This window comes from Malaclemys terrapin, chromosome 3, assembly GCF_027887155.1.
Source record: "Malaclemys terrapin pileata isolate rMalTer1 chromosome 3, rMalTer1.hap1, whole genome shotgun sequence".
Lineage (NCBI taxonomy): Eukaryota > Metazoa > Chordata > Testudines > Emydidae > Malaclemys > Malaclemys terrapin.
Window position 1 is genome coordinate 86,031,759 of NC_071507.1, and position 23,732 is coordinate 86,055,490.

The 23,732-nt window shown below is 42.7% G+C and overlaps 1 protein-coding gene across 2 annotated transcripts in view; it reads left to right on the top strand.

Annotated features, from left to right (window-relative positions):
- Positions 1-20,956, top strand: part of C3H6orf118 (chromosome 3 C6orf118 homolog) — a 51,315-nt gene extending 30,359 nt beyond the window's left edge. The window contains exons 9-10 of one of the 2 annotated variants that reach the window (XM_054023314.1): positions 419-480; positions 18,589-20,956. In XM_054023314.1, the coding sequence (XP_053879289.1) occupies positions 419-480; positions 18,589-18,646 (120 nt within the window). In that variant the 3' untranslated portion in view covers positions 18,647-20,956. Of the gene's footprint in view, positions 1-418; positions 489-18,588 lie in introns of both variants that reach the window. The other variant, XM_054023315.1, reaches the window with a different exon arrangement.
- The last annotated feature ends 2,776 nt before the right edge of the window (positions 20,957-23,732 follow it).

Below are 23,732 nucleotides of genomic sequence, written 5' to 3' on the forward strand. Positions count from 1 at the left end.
GCGGTGCCAGGACAGTAGGGACTAGCCTGCCTTAGTCCTGCAGCATGGCTGACCAGACTTTTAACGGCCCAGTCAACAATGCTGTAATCTAGCCTAGCTGTATTCTCTGTCAATCTCTGCAATTGATTCTAGTCAGTCTTTGTGAGAGCCTGTGAGAATCAACAGGAAGTGTAGCACTACATAAAAGATGCTTGGAAACTTTAAACTTCCTGCTGAAGTTTAACCTTTTATAGCACAGGAACCACAGCATCCCTTTCCCATAAATTAAGGTTATGAAGTTAAAAAAGACTTCAGCACCACCAATTACTTATCACAGATACTGCCAATTAATATCACAAACAATTTTTTTCTTAACCACTGACAAATATTTCTCTGCATTTATACATAGATGAGTTTTTTGTTTTTGGTGTTTTTTTAGGAAATTCAAGACAACATCACAGACATTTTAAATAGACAGAAGGTCACCCAGGAAAATCAGCGGTGAGTTAGTACGTATTTTGGATTTACTATATTGTTTTAGGTCTATATTATAAATGTTACATGTTACAGAATGATGATTGAAACCCCTATTATAAAAACTTCCCAGAGCTGAGTAAGAAATATCAGTTAGTTATAGCTGCTAGGTTTAAGTATGACTTAGTAAACATACACAGTAGCACTTTAGGGATTAAGGTAAGGACTCAATTCAAATAAGGCCCTGTAGTCTAGAATAAACTAAGAAAAAACAATGTGAATCTGAGTGCTTATGCACAGTGTTTGATTGACACCTGCACTTGTCTATTCAGCTACAGAGCAGATATTTTGCAGAAGCTGTTTTAAGCTTCCGCCCACGGCCCTGCTGATATGCTTCAGACTTGCCCCAGAGAGGTGACCTCTAGGCATGAGATGGTAGCACAGTCTCCCTGCCCATCCAGTCCCTGGTCTCTGTTCTGAGGCTGCAATCCAGTGCCAGGTATGGCAGTGGTTTTTATTATGTGGACTCATGTCCATAGGAACTGAATTGAGACCTTATTTCACACACGGAGCTTCTTTATTTTCAGTGGCACTACGGGTTTAAGTAGTGCTGTTTGCATTCAAGGTATTTCAGGGTGCTTTGTAAAGTAATGAGTTAGAAAGTTTTAGTCACTACTGAGCTGGGCTGGATCTGAATTGGTTGCCAGGGGCAGAAGACTGTACACTCTATTACCACTCCCCTCGGGCATCCTCCTCACCTTCCTCCAGTACATCTTATTAGTATCAAGATGGAATGAAAGACAAAAGAGACAGCATGCAGCTAAGTCTGCATCATAAAGACTACTCTTTTGACATCTATGCTTATTTCAGAGGTAAGTAAGGAATGTATTTATTGTTTTGGTTTCAGTTATGTGCAAAGATTTAGCCCTTCGTTTATTATGTCCACAGACAATGTTTTCAGCTAACCGCGTACTGCTCTCTCTCTCTTAATTGTCTGTATTCAAATTAGTGTAGCATAACATCAGATTTGGGTATGTATTATAGGTCTGCAATAGTTTTATGAAAACCTAACTTGCAAACTTCTGTAGCAGAAAGAGGTTAACAGTAGACTGAAAGATACATAAAAAGTTTTAAGAGTCCATTTCAGTGATAATATTTGGGCCAGATTTTTTTTCACATACCAGTTAGACACACATCATATACTGGTATAGGGTCTGATCTAGTGCACACTGAAAGAAAAGCCTCTCATTGACTTAATGATCTGAGACATTAAGCGCCTGTCTCCTTATAGTATCTGTCCCCATAGTATTTTAACACTATGCTATATAACCATAGCTACAGACATCATTCCCTGAGCTCAGATGGGAGGTATGTACGCTTTTGGTGGTGAAAGTCCCACATTCAATCCCTGCAGACAACAATGGTGTCTGTAGATACAGGGTCATGGTCTGCAACATTCCCAAATGCACACATGCAGTTATGTGACTAATGGTGCACATCTGAATCTAGAAGTGTAGTGTCGAATTAAAACGGCATATTAATACAGATTAGTGGAACACTGTTTTCTTCTCTTCTCACCTGCCAAGTCCTGCATTTAAAGGGGGTCTGTGTTTTATTTGCTGCCATTGACATAATCACTAACTTTTAAATCAACAATTGGAATGTAGAAAAATCACATCATTCTTTTAGGTATTTTAATGAAGTCTTGTTGCAAACAGAGAACTGCGATCTCAAATCTTGGCATGTAAAAAGTTAAATTTAAGAAAAGATATCAGAATCTGCTTCATGCTCTTTTACTCAGTTGTAGATTGTCAGCACCTGGGATCACAGTGTTTTTTTTTTTGGAGGACCATATTGCAAAATGGCCCACAATTCATAGGGGAGACACAGAGCTGCTATGTAATTATCTAAGAATACTGATCTGTAGTAATGCTATGAATACTTATGTGACCAGGTCAGTAAAGTGAAGTTGCTGTATTTTGGGTTATTAGACTTTCCTGTATGAATGTATTAAACTAGCTTGATAGGAGACTGTTGGAAAAACAGGCAGGAAAGCAACACGATGGATCTAGATAAGCAATCTCCCAACAAATAATTACCTCAGACAATGACCTACTTTCCAGCCTAAAGTTGCAAGGCTGCTTTGCCAGAGTTGGGAACTAACAGATCAAAAGGCTATAAACAGTTACAAAGGCCTAAATTCACAAAGGGAATTAGTTGTTGCCCAATGGAATTAACAAACCTGATTTAGGCTCTCAGACTCCACAATACATGGGGAGAGTCGGTGCCCAAGAACGGAATTCATAGAAGAGAGCATGTGAGTGGGGAGCTAACTGAGCTGGCCAACAGAAAATGCCAAGGAGAGAGGTTGGCCCTGAACTCTGCCCTTGCCCTAATGCAGGGCTGGGAGGAGGTGCCTATCTCTGCTTGGGATTCACAGCTGTGAACCCTCTCCTGGAATTAGGCACCTAAACCAGTTCAGCACTTTCGCATGGGAGAAAGGAGTGGGGGAGGAGTGGAGTGGGGAAGGGAAAAAAGGAGCTCCCATGTCGTCATAGTCAAGAGCCTGGTGATTAGGGCACTCATCTGGGGGAGTGGGGGGATGGGAGACCTGTTTTCAAATCCCTGCTCTGCCTGATTTGGAGCTCAGAATTGAGTCTCCCATATGCCAGGTGAGTGCTCTGACTACCAAGCTATAGAGTCAATCTCTGACCCACTGATTATTGATGCAAAGTGGGAACATCTGGAGAAGTCAGAGGTGTGGGTTAGCCTGGGAACGGTGACAACTCAGATCTGGTTAGAGGGATGGCAGAATTACAGGGCTGCATGTGATGTTAGTTTCTGATATTCCTTTGGTGAGGTAAAACAACATTTTAGATTAGAACTGCATGTCCCAGAGAGCAGGAACGGAACCTCACAAACCAAAGTCAATGGCATATGACAAAGAAAACTCTTGGAAGAAAATGGAATGTCACTGCATCTGAAAGAATAATGAGAACTATTTTGTAAAAAATAAAAATTCAGTAGCATTGTTTTAAAATTCATTCAAATGCAGAGCTTGCTTAGCCAAGAGGTTATTAAAAATAAAATATCAAGGCAATTAGTAGTAGATATACTTGAATACAAGGTTAATTAGTTTAATTTCTATGGTGTTAATTATTAAAAGTAATTAGCCCTGAGGTACTTAAGAAAGTGCCCTCACTAAATGTTTTTTAATGTAACATAAAGACTTAAGTTTTGCTTCTAGCAGAGCTCAAGTATAAACCCTTTAAAATGTACAGTGCCTCAGGATATTTGCATAATAAGGCATTTTATAAATGAGATATCTCCAAATTCTGCCCTCCTAATATTATGATTCTCAATTCTGGACCTGACATTACTCTTCCTATCCAGGATAGATCAGGAAAACTAAAACATTAGCAATAGCATGAGATTTCTGAATCAAAGCCTGTCTGGAGGCACAATTGAAGGAGACTATCTAATTGTCTGCTGTCAGAACTTTATCATCCTTTGCCCTTAAAGCACATAACTTTATTAATATGGAATTTAATTACAGACAAGGCATAGATTAACAATTTAATTATTTTACAGCAGTTTCCCCAAGGTGCTGTGGGATTGTTCAGTGAATTAGGGGTGAAACATGCAGCCTGTGTTGAGAGCTGAGAATATCTTTTGCAGATATTTATTCAGCTTTCTGCAAGACAACTGTGATTTCCTCAGATTTATTTTCCATTTGACGAATGGCTTTACGGTATCTTTGCTCTGTTGATTAATTGCAAATATTCAAACTCAAATTCTGTTGTTTAGTTGTAACTGGACAGATTAAGTCACATAGTATTGTTTGTTTTCCTGGTTGGATGTGTGTGCATGGACTTGCAGCACAAGGAGTAAAAATTCCCTTTAGAATTAGCTTTCCGAAATCATTTAGTCTAGCATTTATGCTAGAAACTGGATTTCTCTAACGTTAGATGAAGTTTTTCATATGAAACTTTCTTTTGCCAAAATAAATAAATAAATAAATAAAATGCAGATTCAGGAAGATTGAAACATTTTGCAAATTTGTGTCAAATTCACTGAATTGTTTGGGGGCAATAACACCCCCCCCCAACAAACAAACTAGTGAAAAAATCAAAACCTTTTGATTTTTCAATTCAACATGACAACCAGTAGGGTTGGGGTGCACAGGGTGCAGCAGGGAGCTCAGGGCAGGGAGTTGGGGTGCAGGAGGGGTGCAAGGTGCAGTAGGGGGCTCAGGGCAGGGAGTTGGGGTGCAGGAGGGGTGCTGGTGCAGAAGGGAGCTCAGGGCAGGGGGTTGGGGTGCACAGGGATGCAGGGTGCAGAAGGGAGCTCAGGGCAGGGGGTTGGGATGCAGGAGGGGTGCGGGATGTACGAGGGGGCTCAGGGCAGGGAGTTGGGGTGCAGGAGGGGTGTGAGGTGCAGGCAGGGGGCTCAGGGCAGGGAGTTGGGGGGCAGGGTGCAGGAGGGGTTCAGGCTCCAGCCCGGCACTGCTTACCTAAAGTGGCTCTGGGTGGCAGCGGTGCGCACCGGGGCCAGGGCAGGTTCCCTGAACCTGGGGGGGGTGGAGGTCTTTGCGTGCGCTGCCCTTGCTGTGCCTCCAGGTACCTTCCCCGAAGCGCCCATTGGCCACGGTTCCCCATTCCCGGCCAATGGGAGCTGCGGGGGGCGGTGCCTGGAGGCAACACATGGAGCCCTGTGCACCCTCCCGCCCCCCGGGGGGCCGCAGGGATGTGGTGCCAGCGGTGCCGCGGGCCAGATCCAAAGCCCTAAGGGGCCGGATCCAGCCCGCGGGCCATAGTTTGCCCACCCCTGCTCTATTGCCTTACCCATTAAAACCGACAGGGCACCACCTAGTGGTCAGAGAAGGGTGACAGGCACTGTTCTGTGACTGGCCCTCTGAGTGGGCTACAAGTTGCATCCACCCCTTCTGGGGTATGTGAAGAGTCCCACAAAATATAGTTCTGCAGCCCAGCTGGGGGCATCAGGCTTCATCTGGCCGAAGTCCCTGAGTCAGGACTCTCTGGGATATGGGGATCTTCCTAATACTGACTCTCTGGTGTTAGACATAGGCTTTTTTCCTCCAGCCCTATCAGAAGCAGGGTGTATGGGTAGAGGAACCTGGTCCCAACTTCTCCTGATTCAGGGCCCAGAGACAGGCAGCTGAGTCCTGCACCCTGGAGTGCTATGCGACTGCCTCCCTGGATCACTTCCTAACAGTCTCCCTATGCAAGAGAAAACAGCAAAGACAGGTAAAGAAAATAAGCCAAAGAAGAAGACTCTGACCTTGCAAATGTCCAGAGTCCTTTTCTCTTAGCAGGGAAAGATATGTAGACCATCGATAGTCAGGGGCACTGGTAGCTGGGCCTCCCACAATTCTCCTTTTTCAGAGCTTCAGAGTGCAGGTCTGCTCACCTTCACTGGCTGCTGCAGGTGAGCTACTCTCTGCTTCCCTTTTCAGCTCCTCTTGCAACCTGTGCAGGTCCACATCCAAGAAGGGATCCTCATCTCTGACATCTGCTAAGTCAGGTGAGATGCTGCACCCCAGTATGAGAGCATCAGGAGCTCACAAGGAACATGGTACTGGTTTCCTGGCACCAAAGGGCAACAGCACCCTGAAAACAGCTCTAACTGAAAAAGTAGGACCATCCTCAACACTGGCAAAGGAAAAAAGGCATTAGGCATCTTCTATGCTGTCAGTACCAACAGAGTGAGAAGAAGTCATCATTACTGAAGACCACGGTGAGAAACAAGGGGGAACAAGGTCCATCCCTCTTTTACTGCTTCTGTGCAATCTCAAACTGGTGCATTTGTTCCCAGATCACTTGTTTAGCAGTGCACCTTCCAAGGGTGCACAACACATTATAGCAGAGATCTTTAGCAGATGGTTCTCCAAGGAACCAGGAGTGGGAATTATCTGACTTAGTGGTGAGGAGCTTCTTTCTGCTGTGGGCATTTCCATCTTGGGATCTCTTTGCATCTCAACAGAACAAGAAATGCCCAGCCTACTGCTCCAGGCCACTAGTTTGATGGTCAGGACAGAGGATGTGCATGTTTTCTCCAATCCTTCTCTTACCTCGAGTTCTGAAGAAGATCAGACAAGATGGAGAATCAGTGATCCTGATTGCTCCCCAATGGCCCAGATAGTTCTGGTTTCCAAGCATTCTCAAGATGTCCTTGTGCATCCATATTTGTTTTTTCCCAGACCTGCTGATTCAGACAGAAGCAAATACCCCAACCCAGCATCCCTCCATCTAACAGTGTTGTGTATGGTGGATGTAGCACAAATCCCTGATTAGAAACACAGAAACATACACATGGCTGAAGCCATGATGGCTGGCTGACTTTTGTATTGCAGAGAAAGAAAAACATAGTAACCACTATCTAACAACAGAGTCAACATAATCAACTGCTTAAGAAATTATAACTGCAAAATTCACATAAACAGATTCAACATCTGCTTGATACATTCAAATATATCACATCTGTCTTCTCCCCAGAAATATAATGGGCACAATGCTGTCAGAAGTACTTGTGGCAGAACAACCCAAGGTCCAATTACAAATCAGATCTTTCAGGTCGCTTGTGTTTTCTTTCTGGATAGTGTCTGCCAATATTTTGAACACTCCCCTGAGGAAGTGGGGTGTCTGCAGCAATGATTGACTCAGATGTTCCCTCAGATGATACTGGTTGTTCAGCACAGCTGCTTTCTGGTATCATGTTATTGGTTGTTGCTTCAAGCTGGGCACAAATTCAGCAGCTCCCTGAATTTTTCTTTCTTTGTCAGACATGGAGTCACCCACGAATCTCGCGATTGGTCAGTGTGCCAGGGCCAAAACATATTTGGTGCCACTTGTACTGTATAGGACAAAGGACTCATGTGTGCACTAACAGTTGATGAACGCCATGTACTGGGTCCCCAGTAATCATGAACCAGTACTGTTTGACCCACTTGTAGCTGATGAGGTGCACTGGTCCCTCTCAGCATCACTTGACTTATTTGATTATTTCTGGCTTATATTTGACTTTAGTAAGCCCAAGTGTGACCTGAGATTTTGGCCCGTAAACAGCATTGGCATGTGTTGCATCTTGATATGCTAGCAAAAAATATTCCAGCTTTTGCTGTAGTGACCCCTTCTCATCTGCCATGGATTGCAGGGCTTGCTTAAAAAATGTACATAAACCTTTCAACAAAGCCATTATGGCTGGATGGTAAGGTGCAGAGGTAATATATCTAATAACATTTTTCTTTATGAACTGCCAAAAATCTTCTGAACTAAACAGAGGACCCTTGTCACTCACAACTTGTTCTGGTGGTCCAGTTCTTGCAAACAAATGTTGAAGTTTTATACTGTCTGTGCAGCTGTGATGGTTTTCATGGAAAAAACTTCCAGCCATTTGGAATGGGCATCTACAACTACTAAACACATCATACCCCAAAATGGTCTGGCAAAATCAAAATGCAGACATTACCAGGGAGCTGATAGGCATTCCCAAGGGTGTAATGGTGCTGGTTTAGGCATGCGCTGTACCTGCTGGCATCCCAAACACTCTTTAGCAAGCTGCTCTATTACTTGGTCAATGCCTGGCCACCATACAAACCTGGCGAGTGCCATCATTTTTACTACCCCTAAGAGACATACCTGAATCTCATCTAATACTCTTGTGCACAATTTACTAGGAATAATAACACAAATTCCCCACATGACATACCCTTGATGTATGGTAAGCTCACCTTTGTGTGCGTGTTAAAGGGTGCCAGCTTAGGGCAATCAGTATATTTCCAGCTCTTCAAAGTTGGCTTCATAAACCTGAGCTAGTGTGGGATCCCTCTTAGTTTCTACAAGACACTGTGGAGCACTCGGTCTGCAACAAATTGACAAATTTGACAGATTCTGTCTCTATTACAGGTCACCCTTCAACTGGCACAGGCAGGCGGGAGAGCCCATCTGTATTTGCATGCATTTCTTTTCTTTTGAATTTGATGTTGAAGACGTAACCAGATAAGAAGAGAGCACAGCATTGCATTCATGCTGCTGTTATCAAAGAAGCTCCATTCCACGGATGAAGGATTGCTATTAATGGTCGGTGGTGGGTGACAAGGGTGAATTTCCTCCCATATAGATACTGGTTGAATTTCTTCACACCTCATACCAAACTTAAATCCTCCTTGTCTATTTGTGCGTAGTTATGTTCTGCTGCTGGGAGAGATGTTAAGGCAAATGCTATGGATCTCTCACTGCCATCTGGCATGGAGTGCGATATAACCATCCCAATTCCCTGGGATGAAGCGTCCTATGCTAACTTGATAGGCAAGGATGGGTTAAGGTGTGTAAGAACACTTTCTCAAGTGACTTATTGCTTTGCTTCCAGGAAAGCTTTTTGACACTCACATGACCATACCCACTTTTGACCAGTTTGCAGTAAACAGTTAAGTAGATGCAATACAGTTGCTATGTCTGGTACAAATTGGCTATAGTAATTGATAAATCCTGGAAAAGATCTAAGTTGTGACACATCCTTTGGCAGTGGAGCTTTCAGAACTGCTTTAATCATCTCCTGAGATTTATGTAGGCCTTATGCATCAATGATGTGCTCACAGTAAGCTATCGAGTCCTTGAAATATTCACATTTTATGTGATTGGCTCATAATCCATATTCTTCTAGATGTTTTAGTATGCTTTTCAGGGTTCCCAGATGTTCTTCTTCACTTCCACTGGTCACAATAATGTCATCCAAATAACACACTGTTCTCAGAATAGCTTACAAAATCTGGTCCATTGCCCATTGCCATATAGCAGGAGCTGAAGCAATACCAAACAATAGCCTGTAGTACTGATACATACCCTTTTGATTGTGAGGTTTGCCTTAGACTCTCCTTCAATTCCGTTCGTAGGCAGGCCTATGACACACCCATTTTGCTAAATCATTGCCCCTGCCAGTGTAGCAAAAATGTCCTCAATTCAAGGCAGGGAGCATTTTTCAATGGTCAGTCCAGGGTTTATGATGAGCTTAAAATCTCCACATACCCTTACTGCATCATGTTTTTTTACATTTGGAATGATAGGAGTTCTCCACTTGCTCTCTAGGCCACTTTTGAAAGTATGCCCTCCCTTTCCAGATGTTCCAATTCAGCATCTACCTTTAAGTAGATACAGTAAGGCAGTGGTATTCAACCGGTGGTCCGTTAACCCCTGGGGGTCCTCAGACTGTCTAAGGGGTCTGTGAAAAGTTGCTGTTACCATAGATAAGTAGTTTTCAATCTGCGGTCCGTGGACCCCTGCGGGTCCGTAGACGATGTCTAAGATTTCCAAAGGGGTCCTCACCTCCATTCAACATTTTTTAGGGATCCACAAATGAAAAAATGTTGAAGACCATTGCTGTAAGGGACAGGTCAGGCTTGGGCTGCACTTCTCAGCTAGGATTATTTTAACCTTCATGTGTTTGAGTTTATGACCTTCTTGAAGGCTCCCAATGCCTGACATGTATCGCTTCCAGCTGTTGTTCAACTGTTTTAGTGAGCTCTTCTGAAAGTGACTGCAGCATCTTTATAGATTTTCAATTCAGAGGAATCATGTAACCACTCATGGCTTCACAGGGCCGGTCCCCCCTTCTCAATGACATAAGTCTGATAAACAGTGCTTATTGTTGTACTCCACACTCACTTGCATCACTCCAGTTGGCACTATCTTTTCAGCAACATTAATGTCCCCTTCAATCTGCTATTTTTAAAAGTTTCCATATTCCAAGTGTGAGATGCTGCAGTGTCTGTTACCTGTTTGAGCATTTCTCCCACCACCCAGGGTGTCAGCCAGATTGCTGACTTGTCATTTTTGATCAGACTACATATATCCAGGCTGGCTACTCCATTCTCACTCTCTGTGTCACTATCGCCTCTGTCTACAGACTGTACATTGATAGTCCATTTCAATTCCCATATTTGGTCTCTTCCATATTTATCTTAGTGTGACAAACAGCTTGGATAGGATCATTTTTACTATAGCTTCTGCAATATGCATCTTTGAATCAGCAAGGAGACTGAAACCCTTTTCTGCACCAATAGCATGTCTGTCTGCTGAGTGGACCAGATCTTGCCTTGGGTTGCAGATAGTTTATGCATTCCTACTTCCGTTTTAGCTGCGGTATGCAATTCTATTGCATCCCTTGCTGCAGTTTTCAGCATTACTCCAATTTCTACTGCATGTTTAAAGATAAGATTTTCCTCAATTAAGAGCCTCTTCTGTATGCTTTCATTAAGCAGTCCACACACAGATGTGTCGCTTAGGGCTTCGTTAAGCCCATCCTTAAAAGCACTGTATGGTGATAATCTTTTTAACTTTGTCACAAAGGCAGAAATAGATTCACCTTCAAGTTGATTCCTCTTATGAAACCTGAACCTTTGTGCTATAATCAGGGGCTTGGGTGCCAAGTGCTCTTGAACAGTTTGCATTATCTCTTTAAAGGGGATTTGCTTGCTGGTTTCTCTGGGGCAATCAGACTGCATATTAAACTGTGATGGTTTTCCTCTTATCACACACAGTAATGCTGCTATATGTTTTTCTGGTGTAAGCTCATTTACTTCAGACTACTGCTCCAGCCTCTCTCTATATGTGAGCCAGTCCTCCATGGCAGTGTCGAAGGCCTCCATATTTCCAATACAGCCTTCCATTTGACCTTGCTGCTGTTAGTTTAGTACTTCGGAGTATTCACAGTTATAGCAGACTCCTCTCCCCACCCAGGGGCTGCAAGCAATGTCAGAGATTGTTTTGCTACTTTGATGCATAGAATGTTTTTGAAATCCTCATCGCCAGTTGTTCTGTATGGCAGATATAGCACGAGTCCCTGATTAGAAACACATTCATGTACACATAGTTTGAGCCATGATGGCTGACTAAGTCTTGTACCGCAGAGAGAGAAGAAAAACACAGTAATCACTATATAACAACAAAAAGAAGAACAGGAGTACTTGTGGCACCTTAGAGACTAACAAATTTATTAGAGCATAAGCTTTCGTGGACTACAGCGTAGTCCACGAAAGCTTATGCTCTAATAAATTTGTTAGTCTCTAAGGTGCCACAAGTACTCCTGTTCTTCTTTTTGCGGATACAGACTAACACGGCTGTTACTCTGAAACTTATATAACAACAGATTCAGCATAAGCAACTGCTTAAGAAACTATAACTGCAAATTCACATAAACAGATTCAACCCTCTGCTCAATTCATTCAAATATATCTCACACAGCATGGAAAAGATTTTCTACCCAGTGCCAGCATTCTGGGATACCCCCAGAGGATGCTGAGATCCCTACTATTATAGACTACCTCCACCTTCTAAAAATGTCGGGGTTGTCTCTCGGTTCCTTGAGAGTACTTGGCAGCTGTTAGAGCCTTTCATTCTCTAGTGGACAGCCATGTGGTCTTTGCCCATCCTACTACTAGTTTCTGATGGGACTTGTCAGAATCTTTCCTCCGCTACTAATGTTTACCCCAATATGGGACCTCAACCATGACCTATTGGCATTAATGAACTCTCCATTCAGACCTTTAGCATCATATGCCTTTGCTCATCTATCTATGAAGGTTGCCTTTCTGGTTGCAGTCACCTCAGCCAGAATAGTAAGTGAGCTGGGGGCCCTTATAGTGGACCTAAATGTGGAATTCCACAAGGATAAAGTTTCCATGAGGTTACACCCAAAATTCATTCAAAAATAATCTCAGAATTTCTTTAAAACAAGGTCATACATTCACCAATTTTCTATTCAAAGCCACATGCTACCAGAGAAGGCAGGAAATTACACTGTTGAGCCCTGGCATTCTACCTGCAAAGGACAAAACCCTTCAGGAAATCTCCTGAACGCTTTGTCTCCTTTGCTGAGTGTATGAGAGGGGAAATAATCTCCACCCAAAGACTTTTCAAATGGAGTTTGGGGTGCATCTTGCTTTGTTATGAGCTAATAGTGACCCTTCTCCAACAAGGTTTGAGGCCCCAGTTGACTAGAAGCTAGGCCGCATCTGTAGCTTAATTTGAGATGTCCCTCTTCTGGGGATCTGCAGGGCTGCAGCATGAGGCTCCATGCACGGTTTTGTAAAACATTGTCATGATACAAACTTCTATAGCAGACACATCCTTCAGCAGAGCAGTCCTCCTGAAACAGCATCGGCATCAGCACTGGACTCAGTGCCTTCAGAGCACAAGGATTTTCTAAAACCAAGGCAAAATTGTTTTCAGTACTATCTTCTGTAGACTACTGGGTTGAGCACATGGACCTCACATCAGTACAGTCTTCAGTACCCTCAGTGTTCTGACTTCTGAGGATCATAGAATGATAGAATCATAGAAGATTAGGGTTGGAAGGGACCTCAGGAGGTCATCTAGTCCAACCCCCTGCTCAAAGCAGGCCCAATCCCCAACTAAATCATCCCAGCCAGGGCTTTGTCAAGCCTGACCTTAAAAACCTCTAAGGAAGGAGATTCCACCACCTCCCTAGGTAGCCCATTCCAATGCTTCACCACTCTCCTAGTGAAAAAGTTTTTCCTAATATCCAACCTAAACCTCCCCCACTACAACTTGAGACCAGTCCCTATCCAGACTCCCTGGTACCATTCAGGCTCCTTTCCCATGAGGACCTTCAGCCCTAAATGAACCTCATTCATCTTTGCTGAGGAATACCAAGACACATTTCCTGCTGGTATCGACTTACCTTCCAGATTTGATTCACCCTCTGGTCTTACCACACTCTGCAATGATGATTCAACCTCTGGTACCAATGTGGTTTCTGGCTCCACTCAGACCTTTTGAAGTAGCTCCATTGAGTGGTGCTGAGAGGGATTTTCAGCTGGTACCAACCTATCCTCCATAACCAATTTATCTTCCACTGAAGTCTTGGCTTCCGGTACCAATGTAGTTACCGAGCTCTCACTGGCCACCAGTGCTGGCACCATTTGGATGTGGAGAACAGAAGGGTGTACTGGCTGCCGGGAGCTAAGATATGGGATGTACACCTAAGTCAGAGGCTGAAGAGGATCCTAATGGCAGCAGGAAAGAATCCACTGATTGTCCTTCACAAATGATACAGCTAGATGAACAAAGGATACAGCTAGATTCTTGCTGGAACATATCAAGGGAGACTGTGCCAGGCTGGGGAAGATGGTTAAGGAAATAAATCTTCAATGGGATTCTTCTCCCTGTCCCTAGAGGAGGAGAACGAAGGTGAGACAAGATTATGATGATCAACAGATGGTTCAGGCAGTGATGCTATAAGGAGGGCTTTGGGATGTTTGACCACTGGGAGATATTCATGGACAGAGGAGTGGTCTCATGAGATGGACTCCACCTGAGCAGTGAGGGAAATAGACTTCTGGGATGAAGGTTGGCACAACTGATTAAAAGAGCTTTAACTAGGAACTCGGGGAAGACAGCTGGGAGATGCACATATAATCTCCATACACGATAGTAAGATTGAGTGGGAGGAAAATCAAGTAAGAAAGGATACAACAATGGAGAAAGGAACAGCAGTGGGTAGGGGAATGGATGTTAAGAGGAAAGATAGCTTCATTGGTATTGGCACTAACAGTCAGGTAGGCGATACTGGCAGTGGAATGACTGTACCCAATTGGGTGAGGAATGTGGGTGAAGCCAAGCAGAAACAGCTAAGGAGACTGGGTAATAAAATGGAGGCACTAGAACCACTGGTGCAGAAAGTGAAACCAGATATTGTAGGGATGACAGCAACATGGAAGGGCCCAGATTTTCCTGGATGTGATAGCTGACTGATTTCTTCCCCAAATACTTGCCACGTGAAAAAGAGGTGATTCCATTTTAGATTTGATACAGGTGAGTAGTGAGGACCTCATAGAAAATATGGTTATGGGGATAACCTTGGTTCTAGGGATTAGGAGCTAATTTAGTTTAAACTAAATGGTAGAATAAACAAAAATAGATCTGCAATGAGGGTCCTTGATTTCAAAAGTGCAGACTTTAAAAAATTAAGGGAATTAGTTAGGGAAGTGGACTAGACTGAAGAACTCAAGGATCTGAATGTGGAGGATGCTTGGAATTACTTTAAGTCAAAGTTGCAGAAAAGATCTGAAGCCTGCATCCCAAGCAAGTGGGGAAAAAATTCATAGGGAAAGGTTGCAGACCAACCTGCATGAGCAAGCATCTCAAACAGATGATTAAGAGAAAGCAGAAAGCCTACACAGAATGGAGGATGGGATGGATCAGCAAGGAAAGCTACCTCTTGGAGGTCAGAAAGTGTAGGGATAAAGTGAGAACCGCCAAAAGCCAGAGTTGGACCTTGCAAAGGAAATTAAAACCAATAGTAAAAGATTCTATAGGCATATAAAGAAAACAAGGAAAGAAGAAGTGGGATTGCTAAACATTGAGGATGGGGTGGAAGTTAAAGATAATCTAGGATGGCCAAACACCTAAACTAATACTTTGCTTCAGTTTTAAATGAGGCTAATGAAAAGCTTAGGGGTAGTGGCAGGGTGGCTAATGGGAATGAGGATATGGAAGTAGAAATTACCACATTTTAGGTGGAAGTCAAACTCAAACAGTTTAATGAGATTAAATCAAGGGACCCAGATAATCTCCATCCAAGAATATTAAAGGAACTGGCACTTGAAATTGCAAGACCAATAGCAAGGATTGTTAATTAATCTAAACTCGGGGGCTATACCCTATGACTGGAGAATTACTAATATAGTTCCTGTTTTTAAGAAAGGGGAAAAAAAGTAATCCAGAAAGCTACAGGCTTGTTAGTTTGACTTCAATTGTATGCAAAGACTTGGAATCAAACCTGTTTGTCTGGATTTCATTGAGAAAGGGTTCTATTTCCAATACTTCCTGGTGCCCAAGAAAAACACGGGGTGGAGACTGATTCTGGATCTAGGGACTTAGAATGCCTTTGTCTGCTTTCAGTGTTTCAGGATAGTGACCCTACCAGTGATAATTCCTTCCCTGGATCCCTTCAGGACAGTTATTTACACACAGCTAAGCACCCCTCCCACACACATTTCCTGTGTTTCCTGGCTGGCAGGGACCACTACCAATATCACATCCCATCCTTCACTCTCTCTAGTGCCACAAAACGCTTTACCAAAGTCCTATCAGCAGGCGCAGCCCATCTCAGCCAGATGGGAATAATTGTTTTTCCCTCGTGGATGATTGGCTTCTGAAGGGTTGCTCATTTCTTGAGGTGCAGGCAGCAACCAGCAAGGCCCTATCCCTTGTGCTTCTGCCTCAGCGCAGAGAAGTCTGTATTCATACCCACACAAGGAATATCATCAGGGCTATTCTGGACTCCATTACCACAGAGCATACTTGCCCACCCACCGGTTTAATACTGTGTTCAACTTCATTTCTATAATACAGCAGAACCCAAAAACTACAGTAAGAGGTCGGCTGCAACTCCTGGGCCCTGGACCATATGGCAGCCTATAAATTTGTAACATCCTGAGCAAGACTACACTCCTAGTGTCTTCAAGTCTGGCTGAGAACTGTCTATACCTGTAACTGTCTACTTAAGTGGTTGTCCATACCTCAGTGGGTCCTCAGCTCCCTCAGTTGATGGAAAGATCCTCAAAATGTATATGTGGGAGTTCCATTCTCACAGCTTCCCCCCATGAAGATCACCACAGAGGTCTCTTTACTAGGCTGAGGTGCATGCTTTCAGGACTTCACAACTCATGGCAATAGGCCCCCCAGGAGGCAACCCTACATCAACATATTAGAGCTCAGAGTAGGCAGTTTCACTTTCATCACTTCCCATATCAGGAGCCACCCCATCAGAATAATGCTGGTCAACAGAGCAGTAATATATCAATCGATGAGGAGGAGCAAGACCCCGTCCTTATGCACAGAGTCCATAAAACTATGGAACTTGTGCATATCTCACCGGATCCTGTGGTTTATCTACCAAGATTGCAGACAACAATAGTGGACTCCCTGAGCAGGCATTTCTGCCTCAGCCATGAGCAGGAACTGAACAATGAGGTATTCTGAAGGATATGTCTTACCTGGGATTACTCAGAGACAGATCTCTTCCAATACCATCCTATTCAAAGTGCAGATGATTCTGTTTTGGGGGGAGCATGGCTGTAACTCAATGGGAGATGCCCTAGTCACTTCTGGGCCTCGTATATTGCTATATGTTTATCTCCAACGCCATCACTAAGCAAGGTCCTGAACAAGCTGAAACAGGAGAAATTAGTAACCATCCTCATAGCACTGTTGTGCCAAGACAGGTATGGTTCCCAGAGCTGATTTGCCTGGCTCTGCAGCCACCTCTCCACTTTCCTCTAACATTGGATCTCCTTACCCAGGAATTGAGAGTCATCACCAACCCAGCCTCTCAGTGTTTTACCTCAAGGCCTGGCTACTAGATGGTTCACTGGCATAGAACAGGCTTGCTCAGCAGAGGTATAAATAGTACTGCTCTATAGCAGGAAATCCACTATGAGGAAAACCTGCCTACAGAAGCAGAAACATTTTCAAGTTTGGTGCAGCCATCAGTCTGCACCTCCTCTTGAGTCTCGTCTAGCACATATTCTCAATTACCTACTGAATTTAAAATCCACAGGATTGTCACTGAGCTGAATCCAAGTTCACCTGGCTGCTTTTACAGCCTTTCACCTCCTCATTGAAGGTTTTTCAGTCTTTGCTCACCTGACTACCATGAGGTTTGCTAATGGCCTGTTCAACCTTTTTCCTTCTGTCAAAGAACCTACTCCACCATGGGGCCTCAATTTCATTCTTAATAAGCTGAGCAAACCACTATTTGAGCCTCTGGGCAGTTGTTCCCATCTTTGTTTGTTCCTCACAGCCATCACCTCAGCCAGGAGGGCTGGGGAGCTGGGAGCCCTTATGGCTGACCCACCATGCATGGTGTTCTATTGTGACAAGCTGACATTACATCCCTATCTTCATTTCATAACTAAAATTTCTTCAGAATTCCCCATTCATCAGGACAATCATCGTATTTTATCCCAAGCCTGTCTCTGTGAGAGAAGAAGCAATCCTTCATACACTAGGTGTCAGAAGAGCTCTTGCTTTTTACCTTGACAGGACTAAGCACTTTAGGGCTTGCCCTAGACTTTTCATCTTGATCACAGAATGAATCTGATCTGATCTCCACTCAAAGACTATCTAAATGGGTTTTGTTACCTGTTACAATGATTTGGGGGTGCATCCCCCTCCCAGGGTGATTTCTTATTCTACCAGGTCCAGTCAACCTTTGCGGCCCTACCAAAAAACATCCATCTCAGGCATCTGCTACCTGGTCTTCAGTGCACAACTTTTTCCAGCACTACTCTCTCACACTTGCTTTCAGAGCCAACACAACTTTCGGTGTAACTGGAGTTCTTCAAGAAGTTTTGTCCCTATGAGTGCTCCAGTCCCCACCTTCTTTCCCTTCTGCCTCAAAGTCTTTCTCTTTGGACTTAATGGTTGAGAAGGAACTGGAGCAGCAGCAGGTCCACTTCCCCCTGCATATCCTTGCACAGCAGCACAAGGATGTGCAGGGCATAGGCGCAGATTCACAGACACTACTGATGAAAATCTCTGATCTAGAGTGCATGGGGGCATGCATGTCCAGAAGTGGAGCACCCATAGGGACCACACTCTCGAAGAACTCCAGTTACTGCACAAGGTAAGTGACCTTTCCTTATCTCTACAGTAATTGGAGTTCTTCAACATGTTTGGTCTCTATTTGTATTCCACTACCCATCCTCCTGCTCCTCTCCTGTGGAGTCTTATCCTACAGCCATTCACAGTAGAAAACTAACTGGAGAGGCCACACTGCCACTTATGCGCTCAGTTCAGAGCATGAGGAGTAGAGGGGTTCAAGCGCAGACCAATGGACACTGCTAGCAAAAATCTTCCATCTCAGTGCATGGAGCACATGCACACCTTAAATGGAATACAGATAGGGACCACACATCTCAAAGAACTCTGTTACTGTACAGGTAAGTAACCTTTTTTTCCTTTTCTATTGCTGACAGTGGAAGAGTTCATGCAGGGGTTGCTATTCTGTCCCAGATGTTTGCTATGACACTTTTACCCTGTGCTTTCTACTCAGTGTACTGATTGTGTTTTTTTTTCCCTGTTTTGTTTTTAGAAAGTTGTGGGAGTTACTGAAGAAATTCTTGTCACTTGAGGATAATGAACCAACTTAAGACAATTCAGAAGAATGTGTAGGAAGATAAATTGTAGATGCCTTGAATGTATACTTGACACCTTGAAACCATGCAAATGAAATCCAAATATGAAAAACTGATGTTGAGTCTCGGAATTAAGTATAATAATGCAACTTCAGAAATAGAAATACATACCATTTTTACACCAATTATCATGGTTTGGTATCCTGTATATATATATATATAGAGAGAGATTACTATGTACTATCTAGAAAATGCTCTGCATTAGTAATAGCAATTGTTTAAGTAGCTGTGCCTTTTCCATGTAGCTTTCAATAGAAGCTGCTCTTGCTTAGTGATGGAACCTTTATTATGCAAGTGGCAGAGGTTATTAATTAAACTCCCAGGATGGAACTCACAACTAAAAGCTATTCACGTAAATGGAAGCTGCAGCTTCTAAATAAGATCTATTTATATCACTGTGTGCAAAGACTTTCTTGCAAGTACTGCATACTGGACTTGATGGACTGCTTTACAGTGGTATGGCATACTGGCACCTCTCCTGGCAGCCTTCTTGTTCTACAGAATCTCAGCTTCCATTTTAGAAAAGTAAACCTCTAGCTGTTATGATTGCAAAAAAAAAAAAAAAAATCTTGAAAACACAAACCAAGTATATGTGAAGCAGCAATATCTGCCTGAATTTGTGGAGTGTCTGAAAAGATAGCTCAGAAGTGTGTTTTGCCCCATTTATCTCAAAGGGATGTTAATTCAGATGCCAGTGATGATATTTTAAATGTCTACATTGTTAACTATTTCATTGCAAGTAACAGCTCATTTTGTTACCAGGCAACAAGAGGGAGCGTACCCCTACTAATTATTTTTCCCAATCAAAAAGGAGCCAAAACCCAGGGAGCCTAAGGGGACATTTCACACTCCACCCAGGCTATGTCTACATTGCACACCTAAATAACCCCTGACTGGTCCCTGGGTCTGAGCAGCCAGGTAAGCTTAGCCCGGACATGAGTGCCCCCACTGTGTCTGCCAATGTGTGTCTATGGGCATATTCCATAGTTCTTTCCCAGTTCATTGTCAATTGTCCAATCTGGGAAAGATACTGGAGGACTGTCAGAACTTGAATGATTTTAGTCACGTTCTCACTGCAGAGGGGCAGGTTCCAGACTGAAGTCTAACCTGCTCCCCCAGCAGGGTAAGATATCCTGAACTTAAAGCTGGGTCACAGGGTTTTTTTTTTATATGGGGGGGAGGGGTCAGGCTAACACCTTTGTGCAGTGTAGAAGTACCCTTAGAGAGAACTGAGCCCAAGGAGGCTGGCAAAGCCTCTGGGTGCATCTGAATCCCACTAAGGTGAAACTAAACCCAAGAGGCTCAGAGACCGTGTCTGATCGAACTTTGAACATATGCACAATCTGCTGAGTGCAGCCTCTCCTTTTGGCATCTGCAATGAGTAGAGTTTGGAAGAGCACATCTACCTTCTTTTTTTACAGGTCAACCTTTGACTCAGGCCCAAGAACAAAGTTTAGATGGATATCTGCACTTTACCATAAATCAAGGATATTTGGATCATGGGGTTTAGTTCAAGCCCATCTCTAACTTGGCAGGAATGAAAGGCTATTTAGATTATTTTTCATCAGTGATTTGTTTTTAAGCTTTATTTCACCAAATCACTGCATTAGTAAACATGGGCCAGGCTTGGCACTGCAATATTTCACATTTGATGTGACATTTTCCATGGAGCTCACCTGGCAGCTTTAGTGACTACACATGTACACTTAACTATGTAGAACAGTGGTTTTTAACTTTTTTTCATTTACGGATCCCTACAAATTTTTGAATGGAAGTGTAGACCCCATTGGAAATCTTAGACATAGTCTGTAGACCCTCCAGGGGTCCGCAGACCACAGGTTGAAAACCACTGTTCTATGTAATTACAACCTTTTGCAGACCCCTTAGACATAGGTTGCAGATCCCTATGAGGAGAAAAGGTCAGAGGGACATTATACCCTAGTGCAGTGCCAAGTTTAGGAAGGCCCCAATATTTCTAGTAATGCAAAATCATTATGATTTTAATTGTTTTCCATTTTTAGACAAATATGACAGGGTCTGTCTGTCCGTCTGATATTTTCTGACGACAAACCTTCTGGTTGAAATAGTTAGTGCTGCAACAATATGACTACATATGAAACAAGCATTTTCTGTTCTTCAGCTTCTACTCTTCAGTTGTAGCACTCATTCCAGTATATTAATCATTATTTTGTTGAGTCGCTGATGTAACGGAGACCAGAGCATTACAAGTATCAGAGGGGTAGCCGTGTTAGTCTGAATCTGTAAAAAGTAACAGAGGGTCCTGTGGCACCTTTAAGACTAACAGAAGTATTGGGAGCATAAGCTTTCGTGGGTAAGAACTTCAGTTGCAAGACATCTTGCATCTGAAGAAGTGAGGTTCTTACCCACGAAAGCTTATGCTCCCAATACTTCTGTTAGTCTTAAAGGTGCCACAGGACCCTCTGTTACTTTTTACAGAGCATTACAGTTACTTTCTCCATAGCCTGTTGGAGGATCTTGGGTCTTTGCCCTTACAATTTGAAGTATCAAAACTTTTATATATGTGTATCACCTTGATCAAGACTTTGTGCTACACACTGTATATACACATGGTAAAAGATAGTTCCTGCCTTGAAAAGTTTGCAATTAAAATAGACAAGACAAGCAAAGGAAGGAGAAAAGAAGTATTGTTATCCCCATTTAATATTTTTCCATTCAACATTTAGACCCTGGAACTCATTGTCACTGGATGTCACTGAGGCTAAGAAGTGAGCAAGATTCAGAGATATTGAATGTTTATATAAATTACAAGAATATCCAGTTTTCATAACTGCGAATGCTAAAAAAGATAATCAGTTTTGGAAGGGATACAAAACCTCATGCTTCAAGGATTAAACCAGTTTTTAACTATTATGGATTAGAATAGGAAGTTACTATTGGGTAAACTCTCCCACAGCTGTTTACGGTGGGGTTAATTTCACCTTCCTCTGAAACATCTGGTACCAACTGCAGTTGAAGAGAGGATACTGGACCAGCTGAATCATGAAGCTGATCCAGTGTGGCAATTCCTATGTTGCATTTTACGGATGGGGAACTTAGAGAGATTAGATGATTTGCCCAAGGTCACACAGGAAGTCTCTGGCAGAGCAAGGAATTAAACACAGATCTTCTGAGGCCCAGTCCAGTGCCTTAACTACAAGACCATCTTTCTTCCACACTTCATTCTTTCTATGTTTTTGCATGCATCTGATCACTATAACATAACTTGAAAAAAGGTAATAGGAGCTCTGCTCCTGCAGAAATTTATAGCTGAATGCAGGGAAAATGTTCTTCATCTCACATTTTTGTTAGCAAAGTAGAACAATCAATACATAAAGTCTGATTTGCAGTCTTGTACCTGTGTACATAGGTGTATTCTATGAACCAAAAATATGCATTTTGAACTTGCTAACTGTTACAGCAGAATAATAATTTTCTTCTTGTAATTCCGAATTTATTGTTAGTGCATTTATGAAGAAATATGGGTGCTCCCAAGGTGTTGAAAGTATAATAATGTTTTGTGCTCACCTTTCAATGGAGACTCTTTAAGCAGTTTACAAACATTAACTAAGTTTCACAACACTTCCATGTTATAGATGGATAAACTGGGACAAATGGAAACTAAATAATGACTTTCTCAAGGTTACCTAGCAAGTCAGGGGCAAAATGGGCATGGAATTCTAGTGGGGTCCTGACTCCTAATCCTCTGTGCTAATTTCTGTGTATGCTGCCTTCTAGTATACATAAATCTTAGGAATGTAATTGTTTAGTCTAGTGAACAAAGTAGTTGTTTTATTTTCTTTTGTTTTTAATAATCAAAATGCTAGACAGCATCTCATTTATAAGAGAAGCTTTCACTTAACCTGGCATTCATGGTCACATTTAATCTTTATCTTCAATTTTTGTTAACATTTGTATACAGTCAGCACAAGATGCTACCAAGGAATGTCCCCATTCTTTCATGGTCCTTATAGGGGATGCTTCCATTGATGTCCATGGACTCTGGATCAGGCCCTTAATCTCTTCTTATGAATCAATCCTTCCAGTCCCTCAGTCATTTTATTTTTCTTCTCAGAATATATCCTCCAGTTTTTCCAACATACGTATGGTAGTGCAGTGCCTTTCTGCTAAGATGGCCAATGAGGAGGGCCAAATGTGGTGGTTGTGGTGGTTTTTCTGTTGTAGATATGTGTTCACTAAGAACTGGACTGGTAACCAACTAATTTCAGAACTATTTCTTATAACCTTTTTATATATTGTTACCATCCTTCTGCCAAGGCAGTGGTAAATCTGCTTGTAGAAGGAAGAGGAAGGCTTGTGGCTCGTATAATACTCTCCTTCCATTTTTCAGATGCAGTAGGCGTAGGAAATTGTATTTTAATTGGCAATTATGGCTGTTCTAGGGGAATCTCCTCCTTCATCTGACGCTGGATGTCAAGTTAGAAGGCACACCACTATTAGAGAAGATAGAGTTTGACACTAGAAAATATTTTTCCTTTCAAAAAGGAGGGGATCTGTTTTTGGCAGTGAGCTGAGAAAGAAGGTTTGGAAGCGGGAAATACACTGGTGATTTAAAGTTCTAGTGGACTTTGTTTCCCTTAGAAGAAACCCCAAAAGTCTTAAAACTGCCCTAGTTCTCTCGCTCTGGCACGAAGATGGATAAGCAACAGATTAGACTGTGATCATTCTCTGTGTAAAATCCAACATTATTATTTATTAAAAACATTTGTGTAACATTTAATTTACAAGGTATTTGCAATTCTAGATAGGTTGCATTCCATCTCCTGGGGAAAAAAAAAAAGAAGTTTAAATAGGACAAAGAAAACATAAGACCCAGGACAGCAGCTCAGCAGAAGGAGGGTGAGAGTCTGATAATGAGTAGAATGGAAGAACAAGGACGTGAAAAGGTGGATTTTAAGGAAGGATTTAGAAGAGTAAGAAAGACTGGGGAGTTTGTTGGATGGGGACAGTATGTATGCTTCTGGCATAAAGGGCAGCACGGACATGAAACTTAGGCCTGGTG